Source organism: Seriola dumerili, unplaced genomic scaffold, assembly GCF_002260705.1.
Source record: "Seriola dumerili isolate Sdu_G_001 unplaced genomic scaffold, Sdu_1.0 BDQW01000138.1, whole genome shotgun sequence".
Lineage (NCBI taxonomy): Eukaryota > Metazoa > Chordata > Actinopteri > Carangiformes > Carangidae > Seriola > Seriola dumerili.
Window position 1 is genome coordinate 5,654,801 of NW_019174393.1, and position 23,260 is coordinate 5,678,060.

The 23,260-nt window shown below is 39.4% G+C and overlaps 1 protein-coding gene across 1 annotated transcript in view; it reads left to right on the forward strand.

The window, feature by feature from the left end:
- Positions 1-23,260, forward strand: part of anks1b (ankyrin repeat and sterile alpha motif domain containing 1B) — a 228,075-nt gene that overhangs the window by 47,264 nt on the left and 157,551 nt on the right. Inside the window, exons 2-4 of the mRNA XM_022749064.1 lie at positions 7,325-7,405; positions 10,889-11,045; positions 21,578-21,730. Coding sequence (XP_022604785.1) covers positions 7,325-7,405; positions 10,889-11,045; positions 21,578-21,730 — 391 coding nt within the window. The remainder of the gene's footprint in view (positions 1-7,324; positions 7,406-10,888; positions 11,046-21,577; positions 21,731-23,260) is intronic.

The following is a 23,260-nucleotide window of genomic DNA, read 5'->3' on the forward strand; positions in this document are numbered from 1 at the left end:
CCTCAACTTTTTCATGCAGTTAAACAATGTAGAAAAAAAATGGAAATTAACAAATCTTGCAGTACCCTTGGTTTGTCCTTTAGGAACTCACTTTGGGGACCACTTTTCTAGATATACGTGTACAGACTTAAGTTTCACAGAAACACCTGTTTTTGGTTTGTTCAGACCTCTGCCACTGACATGTCTCTGTGAAGCCCTCAGCAGTTCTGGTCAATCCAGTGTAGCTTTTTCCAGATACAGTTTTCCACTTTAAAAGTCCAACACATTTTGCAAATTGGGTCTTTCATTGAGAAATGAAGCTGTATTCTGAGGACTGTTAACTGGAATGAACACTGAAACTAATGGAGACATCCAGAAAAGGAAGCTATATTTATTCAGTGTCTTGGCTGTTTATGCTTTTCAGCAGCAATAGATCTGATTTGCATGTTGGACAAAGTCCCATGCTGGGGGATACCACTGTACAGCGTATTCAAATGAGCAAAATTGCTAACGAGGAGTTTTGTAGAAGGGAGCTGTTATTTTGCTAAAGATGAAAAAAACATATGAAGCAATTTTATGAGGATGATTTCAGCAAATTAGAGATGATGGAGCTGATGAGGAGCGGGAGATCACAGAATAGCTGGGACTCCATCGGGTTTAACATTGAATTATTTTCATGTGTGAAATGTAGTTTGTTATAATTGAAATATTCATATCTTCTTCTTTATGTTCACTAGCTCCATAAGAGACTATTTATTCTGACAAACTGGGACTTCATTTGATATTTCATTTATTTTTTTCCCTGTATCAACCATACTGTGGATTTACTCGTCACTATAATTGGTGCAGAAATGGAGCAGTAGAGAGTGACAGATCTGTGAGGAAAGTGAGAGGGGGAGAGAGGGAAACACCTCTCTCTGCAAGATCGCTTGTTGAACTGCATGGGTATGAATGGGATTTTCTTCATGATGTCATGGGAATAAGAAGTGAAAATGAGATTCCTGTCAACGTGTTCATATAGAGCCTGTATGAGTAATAAATTGACAAGGTTGACATAATCAGCCGATATTGGCTTATTGATGATATACAATATAAACATAAATATATGCATATTTGACCTTATTTTTTCTTAATTCAATTCAATATATTTGAGATATTTGAATATTTTTAATTATTTGCATATTTTATTCATTCTTAATTATTTAGAACAGCAGTATCCCAGTGCAAGTCTTACACCATGTTCACATCCACTGATTTTACACATGAACATCAGTTCGCTTGAGGAGTACGACTGAAGACAACTGTATAATGTCTTATTTCGATATGGAGGGATGTTTCTAAAGTCTTTAAAAAAATATAACCCTGATGATGTCGCCATTTTGACCATTCAAAAAATGATTTTGTCTCTTTGTATGCAAACATTTTCCCTTCTGCATTTATCGTTCGAATAGCTAATTTTTGGGTGAATTTGAACCCTACATTGTTTACGTCCATGTTTGCTAGCTAGTAGTCTTCTTCCATGTCTTTGTTGGTACATTGCTATATTTATTGACACATTACTGCCACCAGCTGTCAGCTAGTTGAATAGCAACACCCACTCTTTAAAACAGCGCTCCATAGCGCTACTAGTGATCAAAACCTCCACAGAGTACCTTAAATAACTAAATTTGAGATATACTTCTATCCTCCAATCAAACAAACAAACCGTGGTATCAGTGTTGGCCAAAATCCACAAATTTTCAGACTCTGCTCAGACCACACCAGTGTGTGCATATAGGGAAAAGTGTGCATGTGTGAGCGTATGTGCCAAAGGCACATTTATAGCTTGAGCATCCTTTGAAGTGCGTGGTTTGTCATTCATGAGCATACAAACCCAGTTGTTTCTGCTCCCTCTGCTGTCCCGCCTCTCTCTATTTGCCAATATATTTGTTATATTTACAGATTATATGGTAGAAACAGAGAAAGAAAAAAGGGAAAAAGTAAAAGGGAGAGAGAGAAGGCTGATTCTCACGTCTCACTGAGAAATTTAATTGGTCTTTTGAGAGTTTCCACACACCTATAATTGTCTCTATGGTTGAGCTGATATCACCTATGACACCACACAGTTACACACACACACACACACACACACACACACACACACACACACACACAAATACACACACAAATACATAAACCTTATCCATACCTGTACACCTGCTCAAGACATTAGCATGCAGAGCAGAATATTCATGCCCTAAAGCATCATGGGGGATGGACTGTCTCCGTGTGAGTCGAGGTTTAAACATCAAAGGCCAGCTCCAAAGAAAGTATATGCATGTCACTGTGTGTGCGTGTGTGTGTGTTTGTTGTTGTCAATCTAAAGGTCACATGTGTGCTCTTGCAACTCTACTCTTAATCAGGAGATATCTTTTCTGGTTCTTGCTCAAAACAGGTTATGAAGCAAGTCCACTTCCTGTCTGATATTATCTGCTCTGATAGTGAACATACCTCACCTCATATTGGTTCCCTTTTTGATTTCCTGTCAAGTTTATTGTTGCTGTTGAGGCCTCCATTTTTATAAAAAAAAAAAAAAAAGAGCCTTTGATTTTTGTCATTAGTTGGCGGGAATTTCAACAGACTTAACTTCCAGTCACTCAAAAAAGAAAAACGTTTCCCTCTAAAAAAGAATCCAGGACTACAAAGGTTTTTCCAGTTCCTTCGTTCCTGTTCCTTTGAAGACAATGCTCTGCTTTGATGTGGCCTGAACTTTGCTGCAACTTGATGCCAGCTTTAATATCCATGGTGAGAACAAGCAAGTGGAAGGCTTTCATTCTGAAATGCTGAATGAAAAGTTTGCATCCAATATGAGATTCTTTTTTACCACTTGAAAGACATTACAGTTCCTCTTATGAAATGATGAAAAAAATGACACCTCTAAAGACTAATTTTAGCTCATGTTAATGCGCAACAACATTTTAAAATTGCCTGGGGTAATGTTTTTGGAAATGGGACACATAGAACTTTGGTATCAAACTCTCATTGCCTAAATCTTAGCTTCAGCCTATTAAGTGTCAGTGAAAACTCAAATCAGTTTTCTGTTTGTAGGTTTAGAGACATTTTGCCTCCCACCACACTGACATGAAGTGTTAAGAAATGATCTATATCCTTCTACGTAAACATAAATTCATTATTTTGAGTGTGTATGTGTGATAAAAGGCTGCTGCTTGTCTTGAAGTACACTTTTATTTTACCTCATATAGACCTTTGCTGAGATACAACCACCATGTCAGTGTAGTCTTCAGCGTGCTGTGCGATAGTAAAGTGAGGTATAGGCGAGGAGAAACTGTCAGACTGCAACTGAAGAAGAGTTCAAACAGAGGGCATCGCTGCTCTGCCTGCTGGGAGGCCTTTCATGACGTTTGACCCCTTTACTTTTCAGGGCTTTAATAATAAAAAATAAAAAAAAAGGGTTTTGATCCCAGGAAGGGAGAGGAAGAGTCGGACGCAGAAAGGGAGGGACACTAGCTGTTAAAGATTGAGTCAGAAATCTCTAATGCAAAATAACACTTGATTGTTCTTGCTTGAAAGAGGCAAAGTCAACGAACGACCCAGAAAAACACACCATTAAACTTTAATGTAAATGTGAGTTATGGTAGCAGTAGTTGTCCATGCACACACATAGACAGCTTTTCTAACTAGAGCTTTCCTTCACATTGCTGCAGCTCCTGAGGTTAATTAGGTAGGACGTTGTCTGCATATTTGACTAATCCACCAAGAGTCTGCATTCCTGCAGCAGCACCTCTCCTCCATTATCTAATCTCAAGTCGCCTACTAATTCTATTTAAACTCTGCAGGCTAGCTTTATGCTCTTAGTGAGAGCACAGAAAACAATGGAGATGCGATATGGCACCAAGCTGAGTCCTGGAATTTATAGGTGGGACATTGTAGAGCAGAACGGGACACTGTGATAGGAAAACAGGTCTTGTTAGGGAGATTCATCAAGTTCAAGTTGTCATCCAATGTGTGGCATTAAGATTTTTAAAAGGTACAGTCTCAAATATGTAAATTTGGTAGTTTGAAGCGGCAATGAACACAATTCATCTAATTCCCTTGGTGACTGTGCAATGGTAATAAAAACCCAATATTAAGCACAACAGAGCTGTATGGTGATATTAAAGGACAACTGTGCGAATATCTACAGTAGAATAGAAAAATACCTGCCATGATTAAACCACTATACCACAGACTCTTGTCTTTGATATCATTTTAAGGGCAGCCTCTTGAAATGTGGATGTTGATAAAACTTGAAGTGGTTCCTTCCACATGAACAAGAGGCCAAGGAGCAGTGTAGAGATTTAGAATTTGTGATTCTCTTACTGTCACTGTGAGGAATCATTTAATTCAGTGTTACAGTGAATTGGAGTGGTTTTGTTTTAAATTCCTTCCCCTGAAACTAATGATTCACAAAATGCTTGCTGAAGTGTTAAAGCACCTACTAGTGACACCCACTGCCGGTGTCACTACAAACACATACGTAAGCGTGTACTCTACGACATGGAAAGGTGTTGTAAACACAACACCTTGTTCAACTCTGGCCTTCACAGTGAAGCTCATGCACAGTGCGAACAGCATTTACACAGTCCCTCACAAAGTGGCCTCATATATTTGTTTGTGCAGGCTGTTATGAAAGTTATGTGAGTCAGGGTTTGACTGCTGTGGCTGTGCATTAATACGGTGCGTTTGTGGATGTGTGGGAGAGGTGGATTGTGTTTGGGGCTGTGCAGAGCGCTGCTGACATGAAAGACTCTTTGTACAGCAAGTTTTAATGAATTGGTGTGCAGATGTTTGAAGGTAACAGCACTGGTGCATATACGTGTGGGTGTGTGTATGTGTGTGTTCAAGCGTGGGTTTGTTCAGTAAACAGCTAGTAGATAACAGCTTAGGGGAGCGTATGGAACAAGCTGTGTAGTTTTATGAGATTAATGAGGTATTTAATTAGAAACACTAAGCAGAAAAATTGAACATTTTGATAAAACTCACTTAAATATTACAATGGCACTTTAATGCTTGTTTCAAGGAGGGAATGTTTACTGTTCATTAAAAAAAAACTAAGGAAATGCATTGATAAATGCATTGAATATTGATTAAACAATAATACTGGATGCAGCTGGATGTGGGTAATTTAAGTGACTCAAATTACATTTCTGCACCAGGTACCACAAAATTAGTTGAACAATAAAATAATAGCTGAAAAGAATATTGCATTTCTTAGTTTTTGTATTCAACACATACTGTATATCCTTATCTTTAAGCAAAAGACAACAGAAATTTCTTGAGAAACTTTGAATTCTTATAATGAATGTTTGTGAATCTTGGGAAATCAAACCCTATCCACATTTGCTTGACAGCTGAGGAGAAACTGGCATTAATTTCTGCCTCCATCACATTTTCCTGCAGTCTGTTGTCTCTCTGCCCTCATCCTCTGTCAGTCTGCTCTTCTTAACAACCCATCCCACTGGTTGTATAGGTCAGCGCTGAAAGGGGTCAGCAGGCCAGTGCGATCAATATGGACACATACACACACTCTGAGTGTGTAGAGATCAGATGTCCCAGTAGAAACAAGCTTGTGCTCTCGTGACCTCTGATCTGTTACATACTGTATGTGTGTGTGTGTCTGTACTTTTTTCTGTCTTGTTGCTCATTTGATGTTGATGTGAGTGAGGTGTACATTTGTAATTGTTGCTTTTGTACTGATAATACTTAGTTTTTGTGTAAAAATGAAGCTTCATGGTCATTTTTTGGACCTTAATTGATTGAAGGGTTGTTCTTGTTTGATAGTTATCATTTCTTTCAGCATTAACTTCAACAAGATAAAATATTCTTCATCTGTTGCCTCAGCAGATGTGTTCTATCGATTAGTGTACACTGTGTTCTCTCTGTGCGTCTGTACGCGTGGCCACCCTTTAATACCACTTTTAATTCGGGTTTAATTGTTTATTTGTGTGCTCGCACACACTGTAACGCCACTGATCTTGACCACTGTGTAAGCCCAGTGAATGTTCTGCTGCTTCCACAACACTTAGCTGTTTGCAGGAAGCTTAATCTCCAGTCTCTCAAAGGGTAAAGTTCATCTTGAGACACAGAATTCATTCAGTTGAAGGGAAAATAGAATTTAAATTGAAATTCATCAATTAATTGAGTGAAAATAAAATGGATTGGAATGGATTCTTGGATGAAACACTTCCTTGATTTCCTCTAAGAAATTCAGGTCATTGAATAAAAGGAACATACAGTTTTAAGGAATTAAAACAAATTACTGATGTTTAAGTATTCATTTCCCAGGATGCCTCTTTTCTGAAATCAATAACACTAGACTTTTTGCAATTAGATTCCGGTGCAATTTAGAGACTGCAGAGCCTAAAATAGAGAGAAATGCAGAGGGAAAAAAAAATGCAATAACCTATGTGAAAAACTCTTACCCCATATCAGCAAAAACAATTTTGCAGCCCTACTTAATGTGTTTCAGTAACAGATACTCAAACTTTGCTCCCCATATCAGAAACTACTGTATTCAGTCGTCTTAAACAAAAAAGGTAATTCAGTCGCTCGTAGAAGTTATGTGATTCAGCTTTTCAGCCCAGAGCTGCTCAGACTGGAATTCAGCTAATTAGTACTTCTCTCTGACGCGCTCGGAGGAGCTCATGTGAAATAGAGAGGTCATATAATTATAGCCCTGGAAAAACCCTGGGCTGTATGTGTGTAATATGTATAAGTGTGTATACACGGTTGTGTTTTAATGTGTCTGTTACACCTCCAGGCTGTGCGTATCTGGTGATCCTTATGAGATTCTGTTTTGTGTGGTTTTATTTGCATGCTCAGCCTTTTGTGAGTACAAGGGCTGACCTCCCTCACTTTCTCTATTTGCCAATATGATGAAATAAGACTTAAACTCTTGTGGCTATAACTCCAAATGAGAAATTATACTTCTTGCCTCAGGACCCAATTACAGTATAGCAAAATTGTTCTGTGTGAAGAAACCGCTTAATTGGCTGAGCATAGTTTGTCATTTTCCTGGTCTAAAACGGATCAGGTGTAGCAGAGAGAAAGAGGTACCTATTCAAATAAATTGATAAAATAAAATGTAGAATACCCAGATTTGTGTAAGAGACAGTACAAAAAGTGGCACTGTGCCAAAATTGCCTCACAAACAACACTTCAACATTACAATACACCTGGAAACAGGCCTTGAAGAGAGTATCACTTGTTACCAAACACCAGGGATGTCAGTCCTGAAAGATGAAAAATTTCAGTGTGTGTATCTGACCCTGACTTCTGATGTATCTGTGTATCTGTTTCTTTGCAGCATGTGGAAGGGCCTGAATGTCAACTGCACAGACAGCTCAGGATATACACCTTTACATCATGCTTCACTTAATGGACACAGGTAAGACTGCACACGAGTATTTATAAAGATATATTCATCAGTCAGTCAGTTAGATTGAATGTGAGTGTATATGTTTTAGGATGATATCTAATCATTATTTTCCATGTTTAATTTAATTTATAAAAGCAGAATGGAAAATACTCATGAAACACAATCTACAAATTTGAGAAGGTGACACTGTCAGATTAATCGTATTTTTTATTTCATAAATTACTTCAACAATCAGTCAAAATTAATATTGATTCATTTTCTGTAAGTCCACTGAACTGTTTCAGTATTCATTTATTGGAGTGTTGAAAGGTCTTATACATAAAAAACTGTAGTCGGGGGAAAAAGTGAGTGGCTGTTTTCTTATTTCTGCTGTCTGGTGAAGACAAAGTATAATGGCAGACATGGAACATTATCGATTATACGGTCGTGTTTTGTCCACCTGATGAATGTAAGTTCAATATCCACTCTCCTTTTAGCCCTGCCCTTGGTCTCTTTCAACTCCTTAGGCCAGTATCTGAATCTCTAGTTATCTGCCCAACGATGTGTGTTCACCATCATGTCGCTAACTGTGTCTGTTTGCCCCTTTTGCCAAACAGATGGTGTTTAACGGGATTTTAGATCTTTTTTTCGCCAAAACAGCTGCCTGTTGCAACCAGTAACAAAGCTGAGGGAACAATGAGGCTGAATCAAAACAGTAAATTTGACGGCAGGTTGACGTTGAGCTAACCCTCTTGTGGAGCTGCAGATTCGACTTCGAAGCGATTTTAGAGTGGTCTGTAGAGTTAGACCATTCTTAATTTTGCTCCTAGCAAGTTAGACAGATTTGCAAAAATAAAAACCGACTTATTCTAAGGGTAAGGGTATAGTTAGCTAGCCATCCTGCTTCCAAGCTAGCTCTGGAGTCTTCCTTCCATGGTAACACAAGCTAATAAGTGTTTCCGTGGCAACGCAATCAGTGACACCTGCTGCACAGTGGCATTAAACAACAGGAGGGAAACGTCGTGAATAATTTGTGGTTTTCTAACGATATTAAGAAAGAAAATGGTGTAGAATAATGGTGGTATAGGTAATAGAGACCGAAATAACACGTTGGAAATATACAGCAGTCAGTCGTTTTTTTATTTTTTATTTTTCGTGAGTGTTAGCAGAAGTACTGAGCCTTGCGACATTAGGAGGCCACAACCTCAGCTCCGCTACAGGTCTGGACTGTATTAAGATTTTATGCTAATGCTACTTTTGTGTTGCTGCCTTCTTGTAAATTTCCCAGTAAATTTTCCAAGTAATTGTTGAATTCTTTCTGAATCTAAATATTATCTGTTGGCGTGAAGGGCACCCATGTTTTTTTTTTTAAGTTTTAAAAGTCTTAATATAACCAAAGTGACAAAGTAGTCCTACGCAACATTGTTAAGAAATGGACATTTTTGTGCAATTGATACATATGAAGTCTGACAATTGATTTGGTCTAATCCCAGATGAGCAGCATCATTCACATTGTCACCGAATTGTCTTTTGATATGTTGTCATTGTAAAAATATAGATTATAGTCTTTTTAGATAAAGTTCGAACGAATAAATAAAAAAGGGCTCCAAAATGACTTTCCAGGCAGAAATATAATTTGGTGGCAGGCAGCACATTTCTGAGTTAATCTAATGAGTTTTAACCACGTTCCATTAGATGACGACTCACAGAATTTAGAAATAATGTAATCTTCAAATTAAGTTAAATTGTACTTAAATGCTTTTCATGTAATCACTTTAAAACTAGCTGGCACTGTTTCTGGGTTAGGACACAGTATTGTCTACTCTGTGGCAACAAAACCAACCAATTCAAAAATTAAAACATAGTATTTCTGTGTTGATTGAATATCTTTTAAGTGTCTACATCTGTATGGGACTACAGTGCAGCTGCCTTTTTTCATTTGGGCTGCTGAGAAATCCGTTACACAGTGTGGATTAGCTGCAAGCCTCACTGCTATCACAGTTTGACGGAACTGAAGGATTAGTACTGTGTTTTGGGGGCAATTATGTGGATTTCCTCCTTCAGATCAACTGGAGGAGAGGAGGGAGGGAGAGAAAAATGCAACCTCAGAGTGAAAATTAGGCCGCCAACAAAAATCTGCAGAGGAGTGATTTAAGATTTAGGTGGGAAAGTAAAAAGAGAAATGGCAATTAAGATAAAGACAGTAGACACTTGGCAACAGGCAGTTCTGTATTCAGAGATTTGTGATTCAGGATGAGTTTGAATTGTTTTTGAGATCATTTTAATTATTTTTTGCAACATTAAAAGCTTTTCAATGTGGCACACATGCTGAATCCAATCACCAAGAAGTTGAATATCGTCATGTTTGACCCTCAGATCCTCCCTGTGTGATTCTGCTGCTGAACTGACACTTAAACCTGAGTGAATTCTGTGAAAATATAATACATTATTGAAATTAACAAAGCAGTTCATTAAGGATCCTCTGTGCTGCTTTCACCCCTGCTCCTGGGAGAGGTTTTGCCCTTCTCTGTTCTCTGTTCCTCCCCCTGACATTTCGAATGCAAATGAAGCACTTCACCTTTTCTCTTCAGACAGGGGTGACAACTTCAGCCGAAGGCTTGCTAATATGAAACAGTAGCACTGACATTACTATCTAGCTGTAGCTAAATTGATTTCCAGCACAAACCCCAGCTCTGATTTGTCACTTTGTCTATTTGTGTAATGGGGATTACTTTATTAGAGGGAATGTATTCTGAAATTTCCCTTTGGGATTAATAAAGTACTCTGTCTGTCCACCTGCCTGCCTGCCTACCTATCTCTAAATAACATTGAGGCAGTTGCATTCTGTCAATTCTTGATTATTTCCAGTTGAACTCCTTATTTCCTATGTACTGATCACTCACCCACAGGCTACTGTAATTACCTCAATGACCAAAGAAGTAGGGTCTCTGAGGAGGTGCTAACTTGTTGCCAGTCAGGGCACACGGCTCCCAAAGAAAAAGTCAAAAGACCAGTTATTAATCACAGAAACTCCTTGCTGCACCCACCTCTTGAGCTTTAAAGTCTTTTTTTTTTGTACGCAAGGGGAACATTTTAACTATCAGATGACAGCGAAAACTGGCACTGAACTGATAATGAGAGAACAGACAACCAATTTGTTTAACCAGATATCAACAAGGTAACAAGGTATGAGACCATTGGAACAAAAGTGCTTGCGTTACTAGTTTGACTTTGTTAAGTTTTATTTCCTTCTATAAGCAAGTCAGGGAAATTTGGTGAAGTGGTTAATTGTAAAATGTGTTGACTTTACACTCAGCACCTTTTGGGATATTTTGGTTTAAAATCAGGGTTAGAAATTTTTGATTTGCTGTTCTCAATGGAAATGTGACAATATTCTATAATATGAATTGCTCATCTCTGCTTCCTCCTCTCTCTCTTTCTATCCCTCCACACTCAATCTGTTAATCTATTGATCTGTATATGTCTGTATCTGCCTTCCTCCTTCTCTCTCAGGGATGTGGTACTGAAGCTGCTACAGTTTGAGGCGTCCACAAATGTGGCGGACAGCAAAGGTTGCTTCCCGCTGCACCTGGCTGCCTGGAGGGGAGATGTGGACATCGTCCGTATCCTCATCCACCATGGACCCTCGCACTGTCGGGTCAACCAACAGGTAAACACCGCAATAGCATAGTGTCTCTCCTCGGTCTCACTTAAGACCCTAATTCTCATTCTGAAAGGATCTTTATTAAGAAATACTGTAGACATGCAAGGAAGCAGGCAGGAAGGGGAATGGTTTAGGAGGTTTTCAGTCAACCCCAGAACCTTAGTTCATGCCAAATGTTGGTGAAATCCACCCTGCTCAGGTATCCTGCGAGGCACTAGGCCTTGGCCCGTGATAATTTCTGGTACAAATCCACACAGCCAAAAGATGCGTAAGGAATGCAAATTTTGAGCTCATGATAACACAGCTTGCACCTTTTGACACACTAAACAGCTCTTTGTGGGTCCACTCAGATCCGAGGAACCAAGACCTGACTTGGGACCTAAGTTAGACTAGTTAGTTCCAATTATACTAATACCTGAAACAAACAATATGTTAATCAAACCTTTCTACATGTTACTGTGGACCCCTGAGCTCCCACTTATGATAAATCATTCAATTTTGGCTAAAAGAAAGACTTTCCCTTTATTTTGTAGCTGAACAAGATAGGTCTCATCCACTAAATTAAAGCTGAGGTGTACTTCTCAGGGCATGTAAACCAGCCCTGCCACAGGTCGTCTCTTTTTGGCTCCTGTCCAATAGAGCTGATTCTTTACAGTTTCCACTGATCGCTCTCTGATAGACATATGAGCGTTTCAGCTCTGGGAGCATTGAGCCTGCCACTGCTGTCATTCCTCATCAGCAAAAATGACCTTTTTCTCCTCCCTCGCTCTTTCTGTCCATCTCTGCTTGCAGCATATTGATTATGTCATGGTTCACTGATGCGCTGCTTTTTAAGATGAACATGAGGTGTTTAATCAGAAGTCTTGGCTAAAATGTTAATGACTAAGATGTCTTTTTTTTAATATTCCTGCTCCTGATGGCGGTGGAGTAATGGACCCCCCAGGTTATTGGAGCGTTATTTACTCTGCCTAATAAGCGCATTTTCCTCTGTCACCATTAGCCAAATCATTTCCCTCTGAGAGTTGTTAGAGCCTAATTGTTTGCCGTGATAAATGGTGTCCCTTGCCCTTGAATTGAAGAGGTTTGTCAGCAAGTATACACGAGTAATTTTCTTTTTTACCCTGTCAATGATTTGTAGAACTGAGCTGAGCGGGCTGCTTTGCAGGCAGAGTGAATACACACAAAGTGGAAGCTGCTGATTGAGAAGATGTTGTACATAGATGCTGACTTCAGAGAAGTCGCTGTGTGTGTGTGCTCTTGTACTGTGTCATTGAAGCCCATTTGAAGATCTCCTGTCACAGGCTTTTAGACTTTTTCAGTTTGTGGTACACTGTGCAAAACTTTGAATCCATGTTATTTATTTAATGATTTGTTACATTTCCTAGAATTAATTCAACAAACCCTGGAGAAGCAGCTTCTCTCTGCTGTTTGTGTGTAGGAGGTGAGACTTGTTAGCTATAAGGCATAATTTCCCAGTCAAAGAAAGCTAACAATAGACAGTGTAATGCTGTTTTGTCAGTATTTGGTGTGTGGTACAAATAAGAACCATGCAGAGATGATGTGTTTTACATTCTGCCAACATCTGCAAAGATTCAAGCTGTGGCTCCATCACAGTTTGGTCTATTGAGTAACAGTTTTTCTTGATCAGTGGATTTCTTAATAGTGTGGAATCTAAAGCAAAATAGTGATTTTACAAGGATGTTTTTGCTGTTCTCCAGTGTTTTAGGGAAGATTGTGTTATAATGCCAAGCTTGCAGTGCTGTTGTTTGGGCTAATGTGTATAAAGAGTAAATACGGTTAACATACCTATAGTAGTTTGTATATCTGCATTTATGCAAATGTTGGATCCATACTAAAATTTTGACAATATAGTGTTCATGCCAGGTTTGAAACAGCATCTTGCTCTTGATAACAGATCATTCTAACCTGGTAATTTATCTCTTTCTTTCTTTTTTTCATTGTCTTTATCATGGTTCATTTGCTCGTTTGCTCATTTTTTTGTGTTGCAGATTTTAAAAACTAGGGACAAGAAGTCTATTTATACATGAACAGTTAATTACTGGAACACAGTGAACAAGTCAGGGAATCAACTGAATTTATTTTTAATTTGATCTTTGTAATTACTTCAAATGTGCTATATGGTCTTGCTTTGCTTTTTTTCAGTCTTGTACAACAAAGTTCTGTCAAACATCTCTGGATATGTAACAGAGGGCCAGTAATAATAATTTCACAGGTATTCATGAATATTTGAAATACAGTCTGCATTCATTAATTACAGTGAAATATGCATATTCATTAATTGAACCTTTGTAAGCAGTAAATGCCTTTGGGAGATAAAATGATGTTTGTAAAATACACATTTTTTAAACTAAGTACAAAATAAATTAATATAAATATAAGGATTAAAGGGATTCCTTTTGGTTAGGTTTGAAAGTTGGCTCATATTCATGTGCATCTGTGAAGTGGAAAAATACTTTTGTTGGGAACATTTTTTGAATAATGTAATTATACTCATCGCCTTTCTTGTATCTCTCTTTGTATCTTATATCCAAGTTTGAGCCTTGCTTATCAACAAGCTGCCGATGACTGGTTTTATCTCTCATGTCATCAACAATTCCATCTCCCCTTCTACAAAATAAACACAGGGGAAAATGCTAAGCTACAGAGCGAACCTTAGCAAGCCTGCTCTTTGACATTCTTAAAGGTGCAGTGTTTGTTTTCCCTTAAGCGCTGAATATGACAAAACATTGATTTAGCACCAATTTGAAATTATGGTACTTAAGAATTTTTATGATGCTGCATGCTGCATATTTGTACAGTAGTCTTTGCTTTTATGTGTTGTCAGTGTGACGGTTCAGTACTCAGGTTGCAGGCATAAATCTGAGAGGAAGATTTATAGAGTGTTTGTGTGTTTATGATGCCTAAGCTCCATATTTTTCCACTGTCTTGTCTGTAGCAGAAAGCAGCACTGCATACATTAGTCAGTGTGATATACTGAGTCTCACACATGCTCACACCCATCATCAAGACTTACAGCAGCAAGCCATTGGCTGCACATTACCCCTTTCTCAATGATATTACTCTACCCACGCACACCATTACTCGTGTCAGAGGTTATATGTGTGTGTATATCTGTGAATGTGTGTGTGCAGCTTAGTTTTATTGGGTGACTTCAGTCTTTGACTACAGTCTTTGTCTTTATATCTGCTCTTTTCTTACACGGGAGAGAGAGAGAAGCACATTTGTCTTAACCTTTGTGCATGAGGTGGCAAACAGTGACATGACAGACATGAGGAAAGGATACGGGAGTGAGTAGTAATGAGTGGTCGTACGAGTGTAAAGAAAAAGGGACAAGATCGACAGAAGAGAAGTAGTGGAAGTGTGTAGGTGGGCCAGGCCCAGGCTGCAGCCAATAGAGTATTACTTGAGATGAGGGGATGTTATTAGTTGGCGGTAAACCAGTTCTAGCCCACTGTTTACCACCTAATTGGTCCCAGTAGTTCGCATTCACAGCTGTTTTTGTTTATTGTGGGAGCATGTGAGTCTTTGAGAGAGGTGGAGGCTGTCTGAGTGGAGAAGATGTTTATACATACTGTGTGTTCATGTTTATGTGTGTGTTTGTATGTGTGAGAGACAGTGAGACAGTGATTGATAGAGAAAGATTGCTTGTTTACTCAAGGCTTGCACTCTGCTTGCAGGGCCAAATGCATGTTTTGACGGCTGAGGCGCTGTTTGCTGTGATCTCTCTTTCTCCCACTGAGACTGACTGATAAACTGATGGTTCACTCTTTGTGTGTACCTAAAGAAAGCAGATTAAATAAAAAGATTTAAATATCTTTTAAAATAACTGAAATCAATTTTTAAAGTTCATATCATCTTCAACCAAAAGGTTTTGCAAAAATGGCCTGTTAACTTCTATAGGCCAGTTTTTGTAAATTTCAGCCCTTAAAACAGAGGCGATACAAGTTTAGTAAGTCATATTTTTTACTAAGTCATCACTCAGATACAAAAGAGATGTTTTCCCCTTGACCTATTTTTGCAGACAGCTGGGATCATCACATCGCTTTTCAAAGATGATGGAGTCCCACGGTGTTTGTTACCTGTACTGATCTGAAATGAACTGGAAATGATAAGAGAGATTTGAGTGGCTGAGCTTTCCTCCAGGTTGTGAGAAGCCTAATCATTTTCCATCCTTAAAACATTAAATCAAGGGTCCGTCTGGACTTGAAAGGTAAATTGAGTAAGCTGCCCAGGGGCAGTAAGAACAACAGGTGCAACACTGTTGAAAGTAATTATTTATACCATGGTCCAAAGCAAAAGTTACTGGCAGGTCCCACTTACCAAACTGAATAGTAAGATAACCTTTTTTTGAATCCCTTCCTCCTTTTGGCCTTCATGCAGGCAAATTGAGTGGAACTCAACAGTAAGGATAATTTAGAAAAACTTCCTGGTGGTACATTCAAGGATGCTCTAATCTTTCTGAAAGCTTTTTGGTCAAAGCAGGCCTTTAGACATACAAAACCACCTCAAAATAAAGAGCAGAGCTGGATTATAAAGGCTATTTTAGTTGTCTGACTGGCTTTGTGAGTGACAGTTGCATCATACAGTCTGTTGACGTAGAGCAGATGTGTGTGTGTGTGTGTGTGCATGTGTGTGTGGTGTGTGTGTGGTGGTGTGTGTGTCGTTGATGTGTTGTGTGGATGTGTGGTGTGTGTGTGTGTGTGTGTGTGTGTGTGGTGTCGTTTGTGTGTGTGTGTGTGTGGGTGTGGGTGTGTGCGTGGGACTCTACATGCACTCGCTCGATACCGGTTCCTTCCAGCAAACGCCGCGAACACTCGTGTGTGTGGGGCTGCGCGTGTGTGTGGGGCTGCGCGTGTGTGTGGGGCTGCGCGTGTGTGTGGGGCTGCGCGCGTGTGTGTGTGTGTGTGGGAACCAGCATGTAACCTTTTGGCTTGTTCTGCATGGGGCCTCTGGACTAGTCAATTTAGGGGTTATTCTGTGTGCACTGCATGTGTGGGTTACTGACTAGGTCACGAATGTCCCACTGTGCTGCAGATACATCCCAGGAATGTTTTGTTTTCCACCAACAGAAGGATGGAGGTTTATACTATTCTTTTCTCTAGCTCCCCTCTTGCCTCCTCCTTTTTTAACTCCCCTTTGTTCTCCCAAAGGAGATGAAAGGGGATCAGCAGCATAAAATCAAGAGAGATAAGAGAGATTGGAAGGATGGTGCACATTGGGACTGCAGTACCCTTGATTTACATGTGCTATATTTTTGTTTGTAGACACATGCACATGTTAAATACTTCCTGCTGGCCTTGGTCCAAGTGCAGCAAGGTTCTGGGAACCTGTAAACTGTGTGAACTAAGGCAAAAGTAAAAGGTCAGGAGGTTGCTTGCCTGGTTTATGAGTTTCCACTTTCTGTGTTTTTGCAAGTGTATTCATCTCACATCGGTAGTTTCATGCATACATGTTGCTACCACACTTGAAAATGAAACCATATGTTTCCTGATGGTCAACATGTGAACAAGGCCTCTCTGAGAACACATGCTATGACGAGAAACCACTATGAGAAAGTCTTTGCTCAAAAATCGCCTACTGCTATGCCTGCTGCTGCCAAAACACACATGGTCACACTGAGCCATAGGATGTTTCCTTATGAGTAATCTGTTATAAAAAAAAATGTTGTCATATGTTTTCCACAGCCTGACGCTCTGTCAGCAGTGGGCTTCCTAATTAAAGTTCAGTAAAATAAAACTGATTCATCGCTCTTTTGAATCAACAAACTACAGCACAGAGTGATTATTGCAAGCTGAGAGCAGATTGTGTGTGAGTGTGTTAATTGAGGTGTTATATGGAGACACAAAAAAAAAAACATTTGCAGGATTTTCCTTGGTGCTACTGTGATAGAAAACTGAAAAAAATGTTAATTTACCCCACAACGATTTCTCTTTAAGTTGCTAACTTTACATAAATTTCCCCAATACACTGGCAGCCCTGGAGCTGTGGGGGTGGGGGGCAGTGGGAATACTTTTCAAGATGGGATCTAGGTCATCGATTAGGAAAATGTAATTATTGATTTTATGTAAACATGTCATCATCACCACCTTTAAGTTATCATCTTAGTATAAACAGAAAATCATGTGATATTGTCTTGTCTCTTTTCTTGCTAAGATGAGAAGATTGATACTCATGTCTGTACAGTAGGTGCTAAGCTACAGCAAGCAGCCAATTAGCTTAGCTTGGCATAAAGACCATAAACGGGGGGAAGTAGTGAGCCTGCCTCTGATCAAAGGTAACAATATGTGCCTACAGCACCTCTTTAGCTCACTAAATGACTTGTTTTATCTTGTTATATATTGATCTTCTCATCTGACTCACGGCAAAAAAACAGACAAGTATATTTCCGAAAACGTCAAACTGTTCCTTTGATGTACTATATATCACACTCTACACATTATATATGAAAATGGAGAGATAAATTCACATGCATAATAGAAGACAAGAGCAAGAAGGGGAAAAAACATTTCACCTTGTGTGTCTTCTCTTTTTCATTCTCTATTTATTTACCCAGCTCTCCCCAGGCAGCCGGCTGAGCTGCTGGGATTATGAGATGCTGTAACATAGACGGAGCTCATCCTGCATATCAGTCCATCAGCATTAACACGGTGTATGTTCAAATAAATACCTCTGCGCTTCAACCGCTGTGGTTTCATTTCAACCCCAGCCTGTCTGATAAGGCTCACTTATTTGCATGGGTGTAGCTGTTTGTTTGGTCCCATGCAGATAAACTGAGACAGCACTGATAGCGTTTACCATGGGAAATGAGTGTGTGCAGGTAAATGTATTGTAGTACCACAATTTTGAGTAGTTGCTTTGTGTGTGTCCTTCAGTTAAGAAAGATAATGATGGAGATGCTGCTCTTATAACAAAGATGTATCATAAAGAGTGATAGTGAATTAATAAACCCATGCAGCTGTCTTGATAAAAAGAGCAAGGACAAGCCGATACTTTTCATTACTCAGCCTCTTTTTATTAGTGACCATTAACTGTACATCACTGTCTTTCACTGCTGCAAGAAAAGCACTGACATCCATTTGTATGGGCATGTCAATAATTTGCTGCCATGCCTGTTGATGTGGCATTAGTAGATGGCCGTTGCTCAGAGCCCAATCAGCAACAATACACTGAGCGCTAGATGATATCGGAAAGCTGTCAGAGCAAGCGTAATGGAAATATATAGCCCACTCTGAGAACATGGACGGAGGATTTTCTCTCCTTCTTTTCCTCTACCTCCCTTGCTCTGTCACTCTGTGTCTCTCTGTTCACCTCTTTGTCACTCTTCTCTCTGTCAAGGAATTGCGTTTTCCCTATCTTAAGCAGCGTGTGTGAGGTGCAACGGATTGGACTGACAAAGCTTTATTGTTCATTTAAGGATTGAGAGATGGAATGGATGAACGGTTGCAACCAACAATGGCAGCAATCTTTGTCCCACTGGTTATCGTGTGTGTGTGTGTGTGTGTGTGTGTGTGTGTGTGAGAGAGAAAGAGAGAGATTTGTTTGCTTTGTTATTTTTGTGTGCTTGTTTTGTTTTGAATCTGAAAATGTAGTCATTATCATTCTGTGGTTTAAATTCTGTTGCATAATCTGTGATAAATGTAAATTGTTGTTGTAATGAAAAGGTTGACAAAACAGTCCACCACAACGTCCGCCTAGCAGCTGTCCTGGAGCGTCCAATCATATGATGACCCTCTTGTGCATGGAGTTGCACAATTTCATGGACATAGATTTCCAAATTTTTCATCACTTTCATGACTTCTCATTGAATTTTAAAGTTTATTCTTGACCTTGGAAACAGCAGTTGACAAAATAATGTCAACACAAGGTCCAGTAGCTGTTCTGGTGTTCTGGAGCTTTTGATCAACTTATTTAGATCAGTTTATTCTGTAAAAAAACAAATAAATATAGGCTCTTTTAAGAAAAACCAAACGCATAAAAAAATGTATTTTTCACCTATAGTTTGAACTCTTCAATAATCATTACCATACAAAATACTCATTTGTGATTGGCTGGTGGGTGTCTGTCAAAATTGTACAAATAGTTTGGGTCAAAGGTCTAATCACTGTCTTAAATTAGTGGGCTTATGTGTAATATCCTCTGCAACCAGAATTCCCCAGGCTTCATATCATATGACCAGTTGTTAACCTCCCTTTTTTTTCTTCAGCATGTTTAAAGGGTAGGCTAGAAGTGTGATAATACACTCTGAAGTGTCTTGAAAAATAATAGGCTCTGTGGTGGAAAATGCCACCAGTTCTTGTCATGCTCTTTTTCACTTCCACCTTGTTTTAATGTAGAGAAATACAGAAATATTTTTAATTGATAATGTTGAAATATATTATGGGTGGGCCTTTAAATTATCTTTTTTCAGGTGCTGTTGCATTTAACCTCAAAAAATCTTGATGACAGATAAATGACCTATTCTCCAGACACTGCATTGCTATTCTACACTAAATACAGAAGCAATGATGACTGATTACTCTGCATTTCTAGTGGCTTGGGACTAGGCAGGAGTATATTACTCTGATGAAGACAGTATATACATTAGATTAGAGAAGATGAAACTTGAAATGATCCCTCGGGAAATTGAATCACTTCAGTGGAAAATAGTAATATAGTAGAGTATCCACACAGGAACAGAGCAAATGGAGTTTATTAAACACAATGCAACCAACAATTACACCAGTAAACTGTGATGAATGTGAATTATAGTGTGTGTCAGTGTGTGATTATCGTGCTTACAGTACATTGGATCTGCAATCAGACCTGCTCTGGAAGGTTCCACTCGATTATGAATGGAGGGGTGTGCAGTCCAGGGGAGAAATGGAATGGATCTGATTGGTTGAGAAGGGAAAGCTCTCAAACACGTTGTGGTGTTTTTGCAGCTATGTCACGTGTGAGTGAGTGTGTGAGAGAGAGTGCGTTTGTCTTCATATAGGGGCTCCTTCTGTTATTTGCACGTAAAGTATCTCTTCATCTCTCTCGCTCACTGCTTTGAGGGGCAAATGAAAGTAGGGACAGGAGTGAGATGGGGAGGGAAGGAGGGGGGAGGAGAGTAACAAAAGGCACAAGATGAGATATGAGCAGTTGAGTGCGGTCATGGTGTATTCAAATTTTATCATGGAAGTTTGAGAGGTCCATTCAAGGCAGGAAATGTGAGGGAATTTGATAAAGGGATGGAAGGAAAAAAGTGTGTGTGTGGGGGGGGGGCGTCAAGGAATTTTACAAATGTGCCACACGATAATATGTCTGTATTTTGATGCGTGCAACAATATTTTCAAATGTTGATTACATGAAAAGACAAGTTACCGTTTATAGAGCAACCTATCACTAACTGTTTTGTTCCGTTTTGTTAAATTTCATTCTTTCAACCTGACATTGGGGCTTTATTTTGTTTTACCCTAACCAAACACAAGTTAATGGACTATCTGTCCCACTGACTTTCCCAGTGGTCTCCTACTGTTTATGCTCATCCTCTCCCACCATTTTTCCTCTCAATGTTACATAACCTAATGTTACATTTCATCCGCTTACTTAAAAATGTAGGTTTTGCTTTTGGACAAACACCAACACAGACACACATACATTCTCCCCGCTTTTGATATTATTCACACAAGCCTACAATATATGGTTGCAAGATTATCCATTCATCAGTATACACAAATTTAATCCCTGTGTTGCTCTCTCTTTCTCTCTCTTCTCCTCTGTATGGCTATTCATCATGTCTCTCTCTCCCTTCATGTGTTTCCATCTGCCCAGTTTTCTTGCCATTACTGGGCTTTTTTCACCCAGAGCTGCTGGACCTCAGGGACCATCAACAGTGTTCTTGTCTTGACAGGGGCCCCTGGAGACTCTGAAAATGGCCACAGTTCTTCTGTACATGAGAGCCCCCTAGGTTCAAAATAACCTTTACAAACACACAGGCTTCTCTCCCAGACATTTCAGGCCAAAGTGTGACCAGGATATTATGTAGTGTAAATTGAACTGCACCTTATAGTGTTGGCTTTGATAAAATGTGTCATGGTTGTTAAAGTACTGCTCGATTTTTTTTTTTTTTTTTTTCCTCCACACCCTTATGACTTAAATGTGTTAGTGCACAGATAAATAAAGCTAACTGCTTTTTCCTCCCCGTTCTTCTTGTCTTCCCATATATTTGCTCTACCTTTAAATCACCACATTCTTATGTCTCATTATTATCCTTCTTCTCAAACCTTGCTCCATCACCTATTTTTCAATCCTTTTTCAATCCCATCGCCTGCCTTTCTTTCTTACTTTTGACCTCCACTGCTGCCCCCACGCATTCCTCCATCCTTCTTCTGTCATGTTTTTTACTCTCTTGCTCTCTTCGCTTCATGTCTCCATGCCCACTCTTCATCATTCCCATAATTCGTACATCCACTCCTACCACTTCTCTCATCCCTCTTTCTCTATTTTTCCACCCTGTCCACTGTCAATCATTTTTTCCTTTCATTCTTCCACAGAACCATGAGAGGGAAACGGCGCTTCACTGTGCAGCTCAGTATGGACACTCTGACGTGGTCTCAGTGCTGCTTCAGGAGCTGACTGACCCCACGATGAGAAACAGCCGACAGGAGACGCCTCTGGACCTGGCAGCGCTATATGGACGGCTGCAGGTCAGTGACATTGACGACACATTAGTTATGTGAAAAGAATAGTGAGCTGATGGTGGATATAAATATGTGAAATGTATGCTAAAGCCTACCACATAATCTCACCTAAATGACAGTGTTTATAAAATGACAGTATAACGTAAAACCAGGAGAACATTCACCATCAAATCCAGTCATAAATGTCTGAAACATCAACACCATCACCAACCCTCGACTGCTAACCCTCCGTATTTACCTGAAAGACGTATCCTCAAGTGGCTCATGAACATGTAACAGTTTGATAGCAAGAGAGATAAATGAATATTTGACCCTGTTAAACTTGACCTTTTGCAATGTTCAAAGGGGAGAAGCTAAAATCTCCATAGAGGATAGAAAGGACTGAATGATTCAAGCCTTTGAAGTTAATGAGAATGCCATGGTCAGTACAAGGGCAGTGCACCCCTAATAACATTTGGGTTGCAATGAAAATTTAATTGTAACTTTTAACAAAATTTGTGAAAAAGTCAAAGCTAGGAATAAAAATACTGGGGGTGGGGCCGGTGAAGGAACATATTTTTGTTGTTGCAACACTGGTTGGGAGGGTGGGATCTGGGGGGTATAAGTGAACCTCTGCATGCATTTTATATCCTGGTGAAGCTCCTTGCTGGCGGGCGAAAAGAAGCAGCTGGTGACTCCATCTGCATTTTCCCCAGGACAACAGTGGGTGTTAGCAGTGACAAGGACCATGGTGCTTGGCAATCAGTTGTTCCAAAGTGGGAGATGCTGTTGATTATTTTGAATATGGTAGAAATATGATGAAAAGAAAACTTCCTCAAATACTTACTGTGCTAGACAGGCAGACAGGTACACATTTTTAGAACTGCAACATTACTCCTTTGTCAAAAATGTGACAAAAGTGACACACTAGCAGGTACACACTCACTGAGAGGCTGATGCTACAAATGCCTGCTGATGTTCAAAAGCAATCACACATTTTCTCTGCTAAGGTATTGAGTAATTGCAGTTGAGCCATACAGGTTTGTCTGAGTGTGAATGAATAATTTATGAAGGCAGCACATTATTTCTCTCTCTCTCTCACTCTGCATAATAATGAAGGGAAATCCCTATGGTGGAAACCACTGCTGCATGAAGATGTAACTAACACAGGGCAAAAGTTTAGTATATACACACACACGGCACACACAGAAAGACACGCATCAGAGGAGGAAGCTTTCGAAAAAACTGCTTCTTGTTGGGATGAGTTATTAAAAGCACCATCCATGATCAAACAAAAAGGGTTGCTCCACTACCGCAACTCAGAAACATCCTCTTACTACACGCATGTTGATTGACAGTTCTTTTAATACAAAACAAGTAATTGAACAGACCAACACTTTATTTTAATTTATGATTGAGTGTGAAAAAAGCAAATTGCTGATATTTCATCTTCAACTGACCTTTCGCTGAGCGCCAGCCCACCTAGCAACTGTTGCTAAGCTTTTCAAGCTTTTTTAGCGGACTTGTTATTATTACAGCAACACATGATTAATAGAT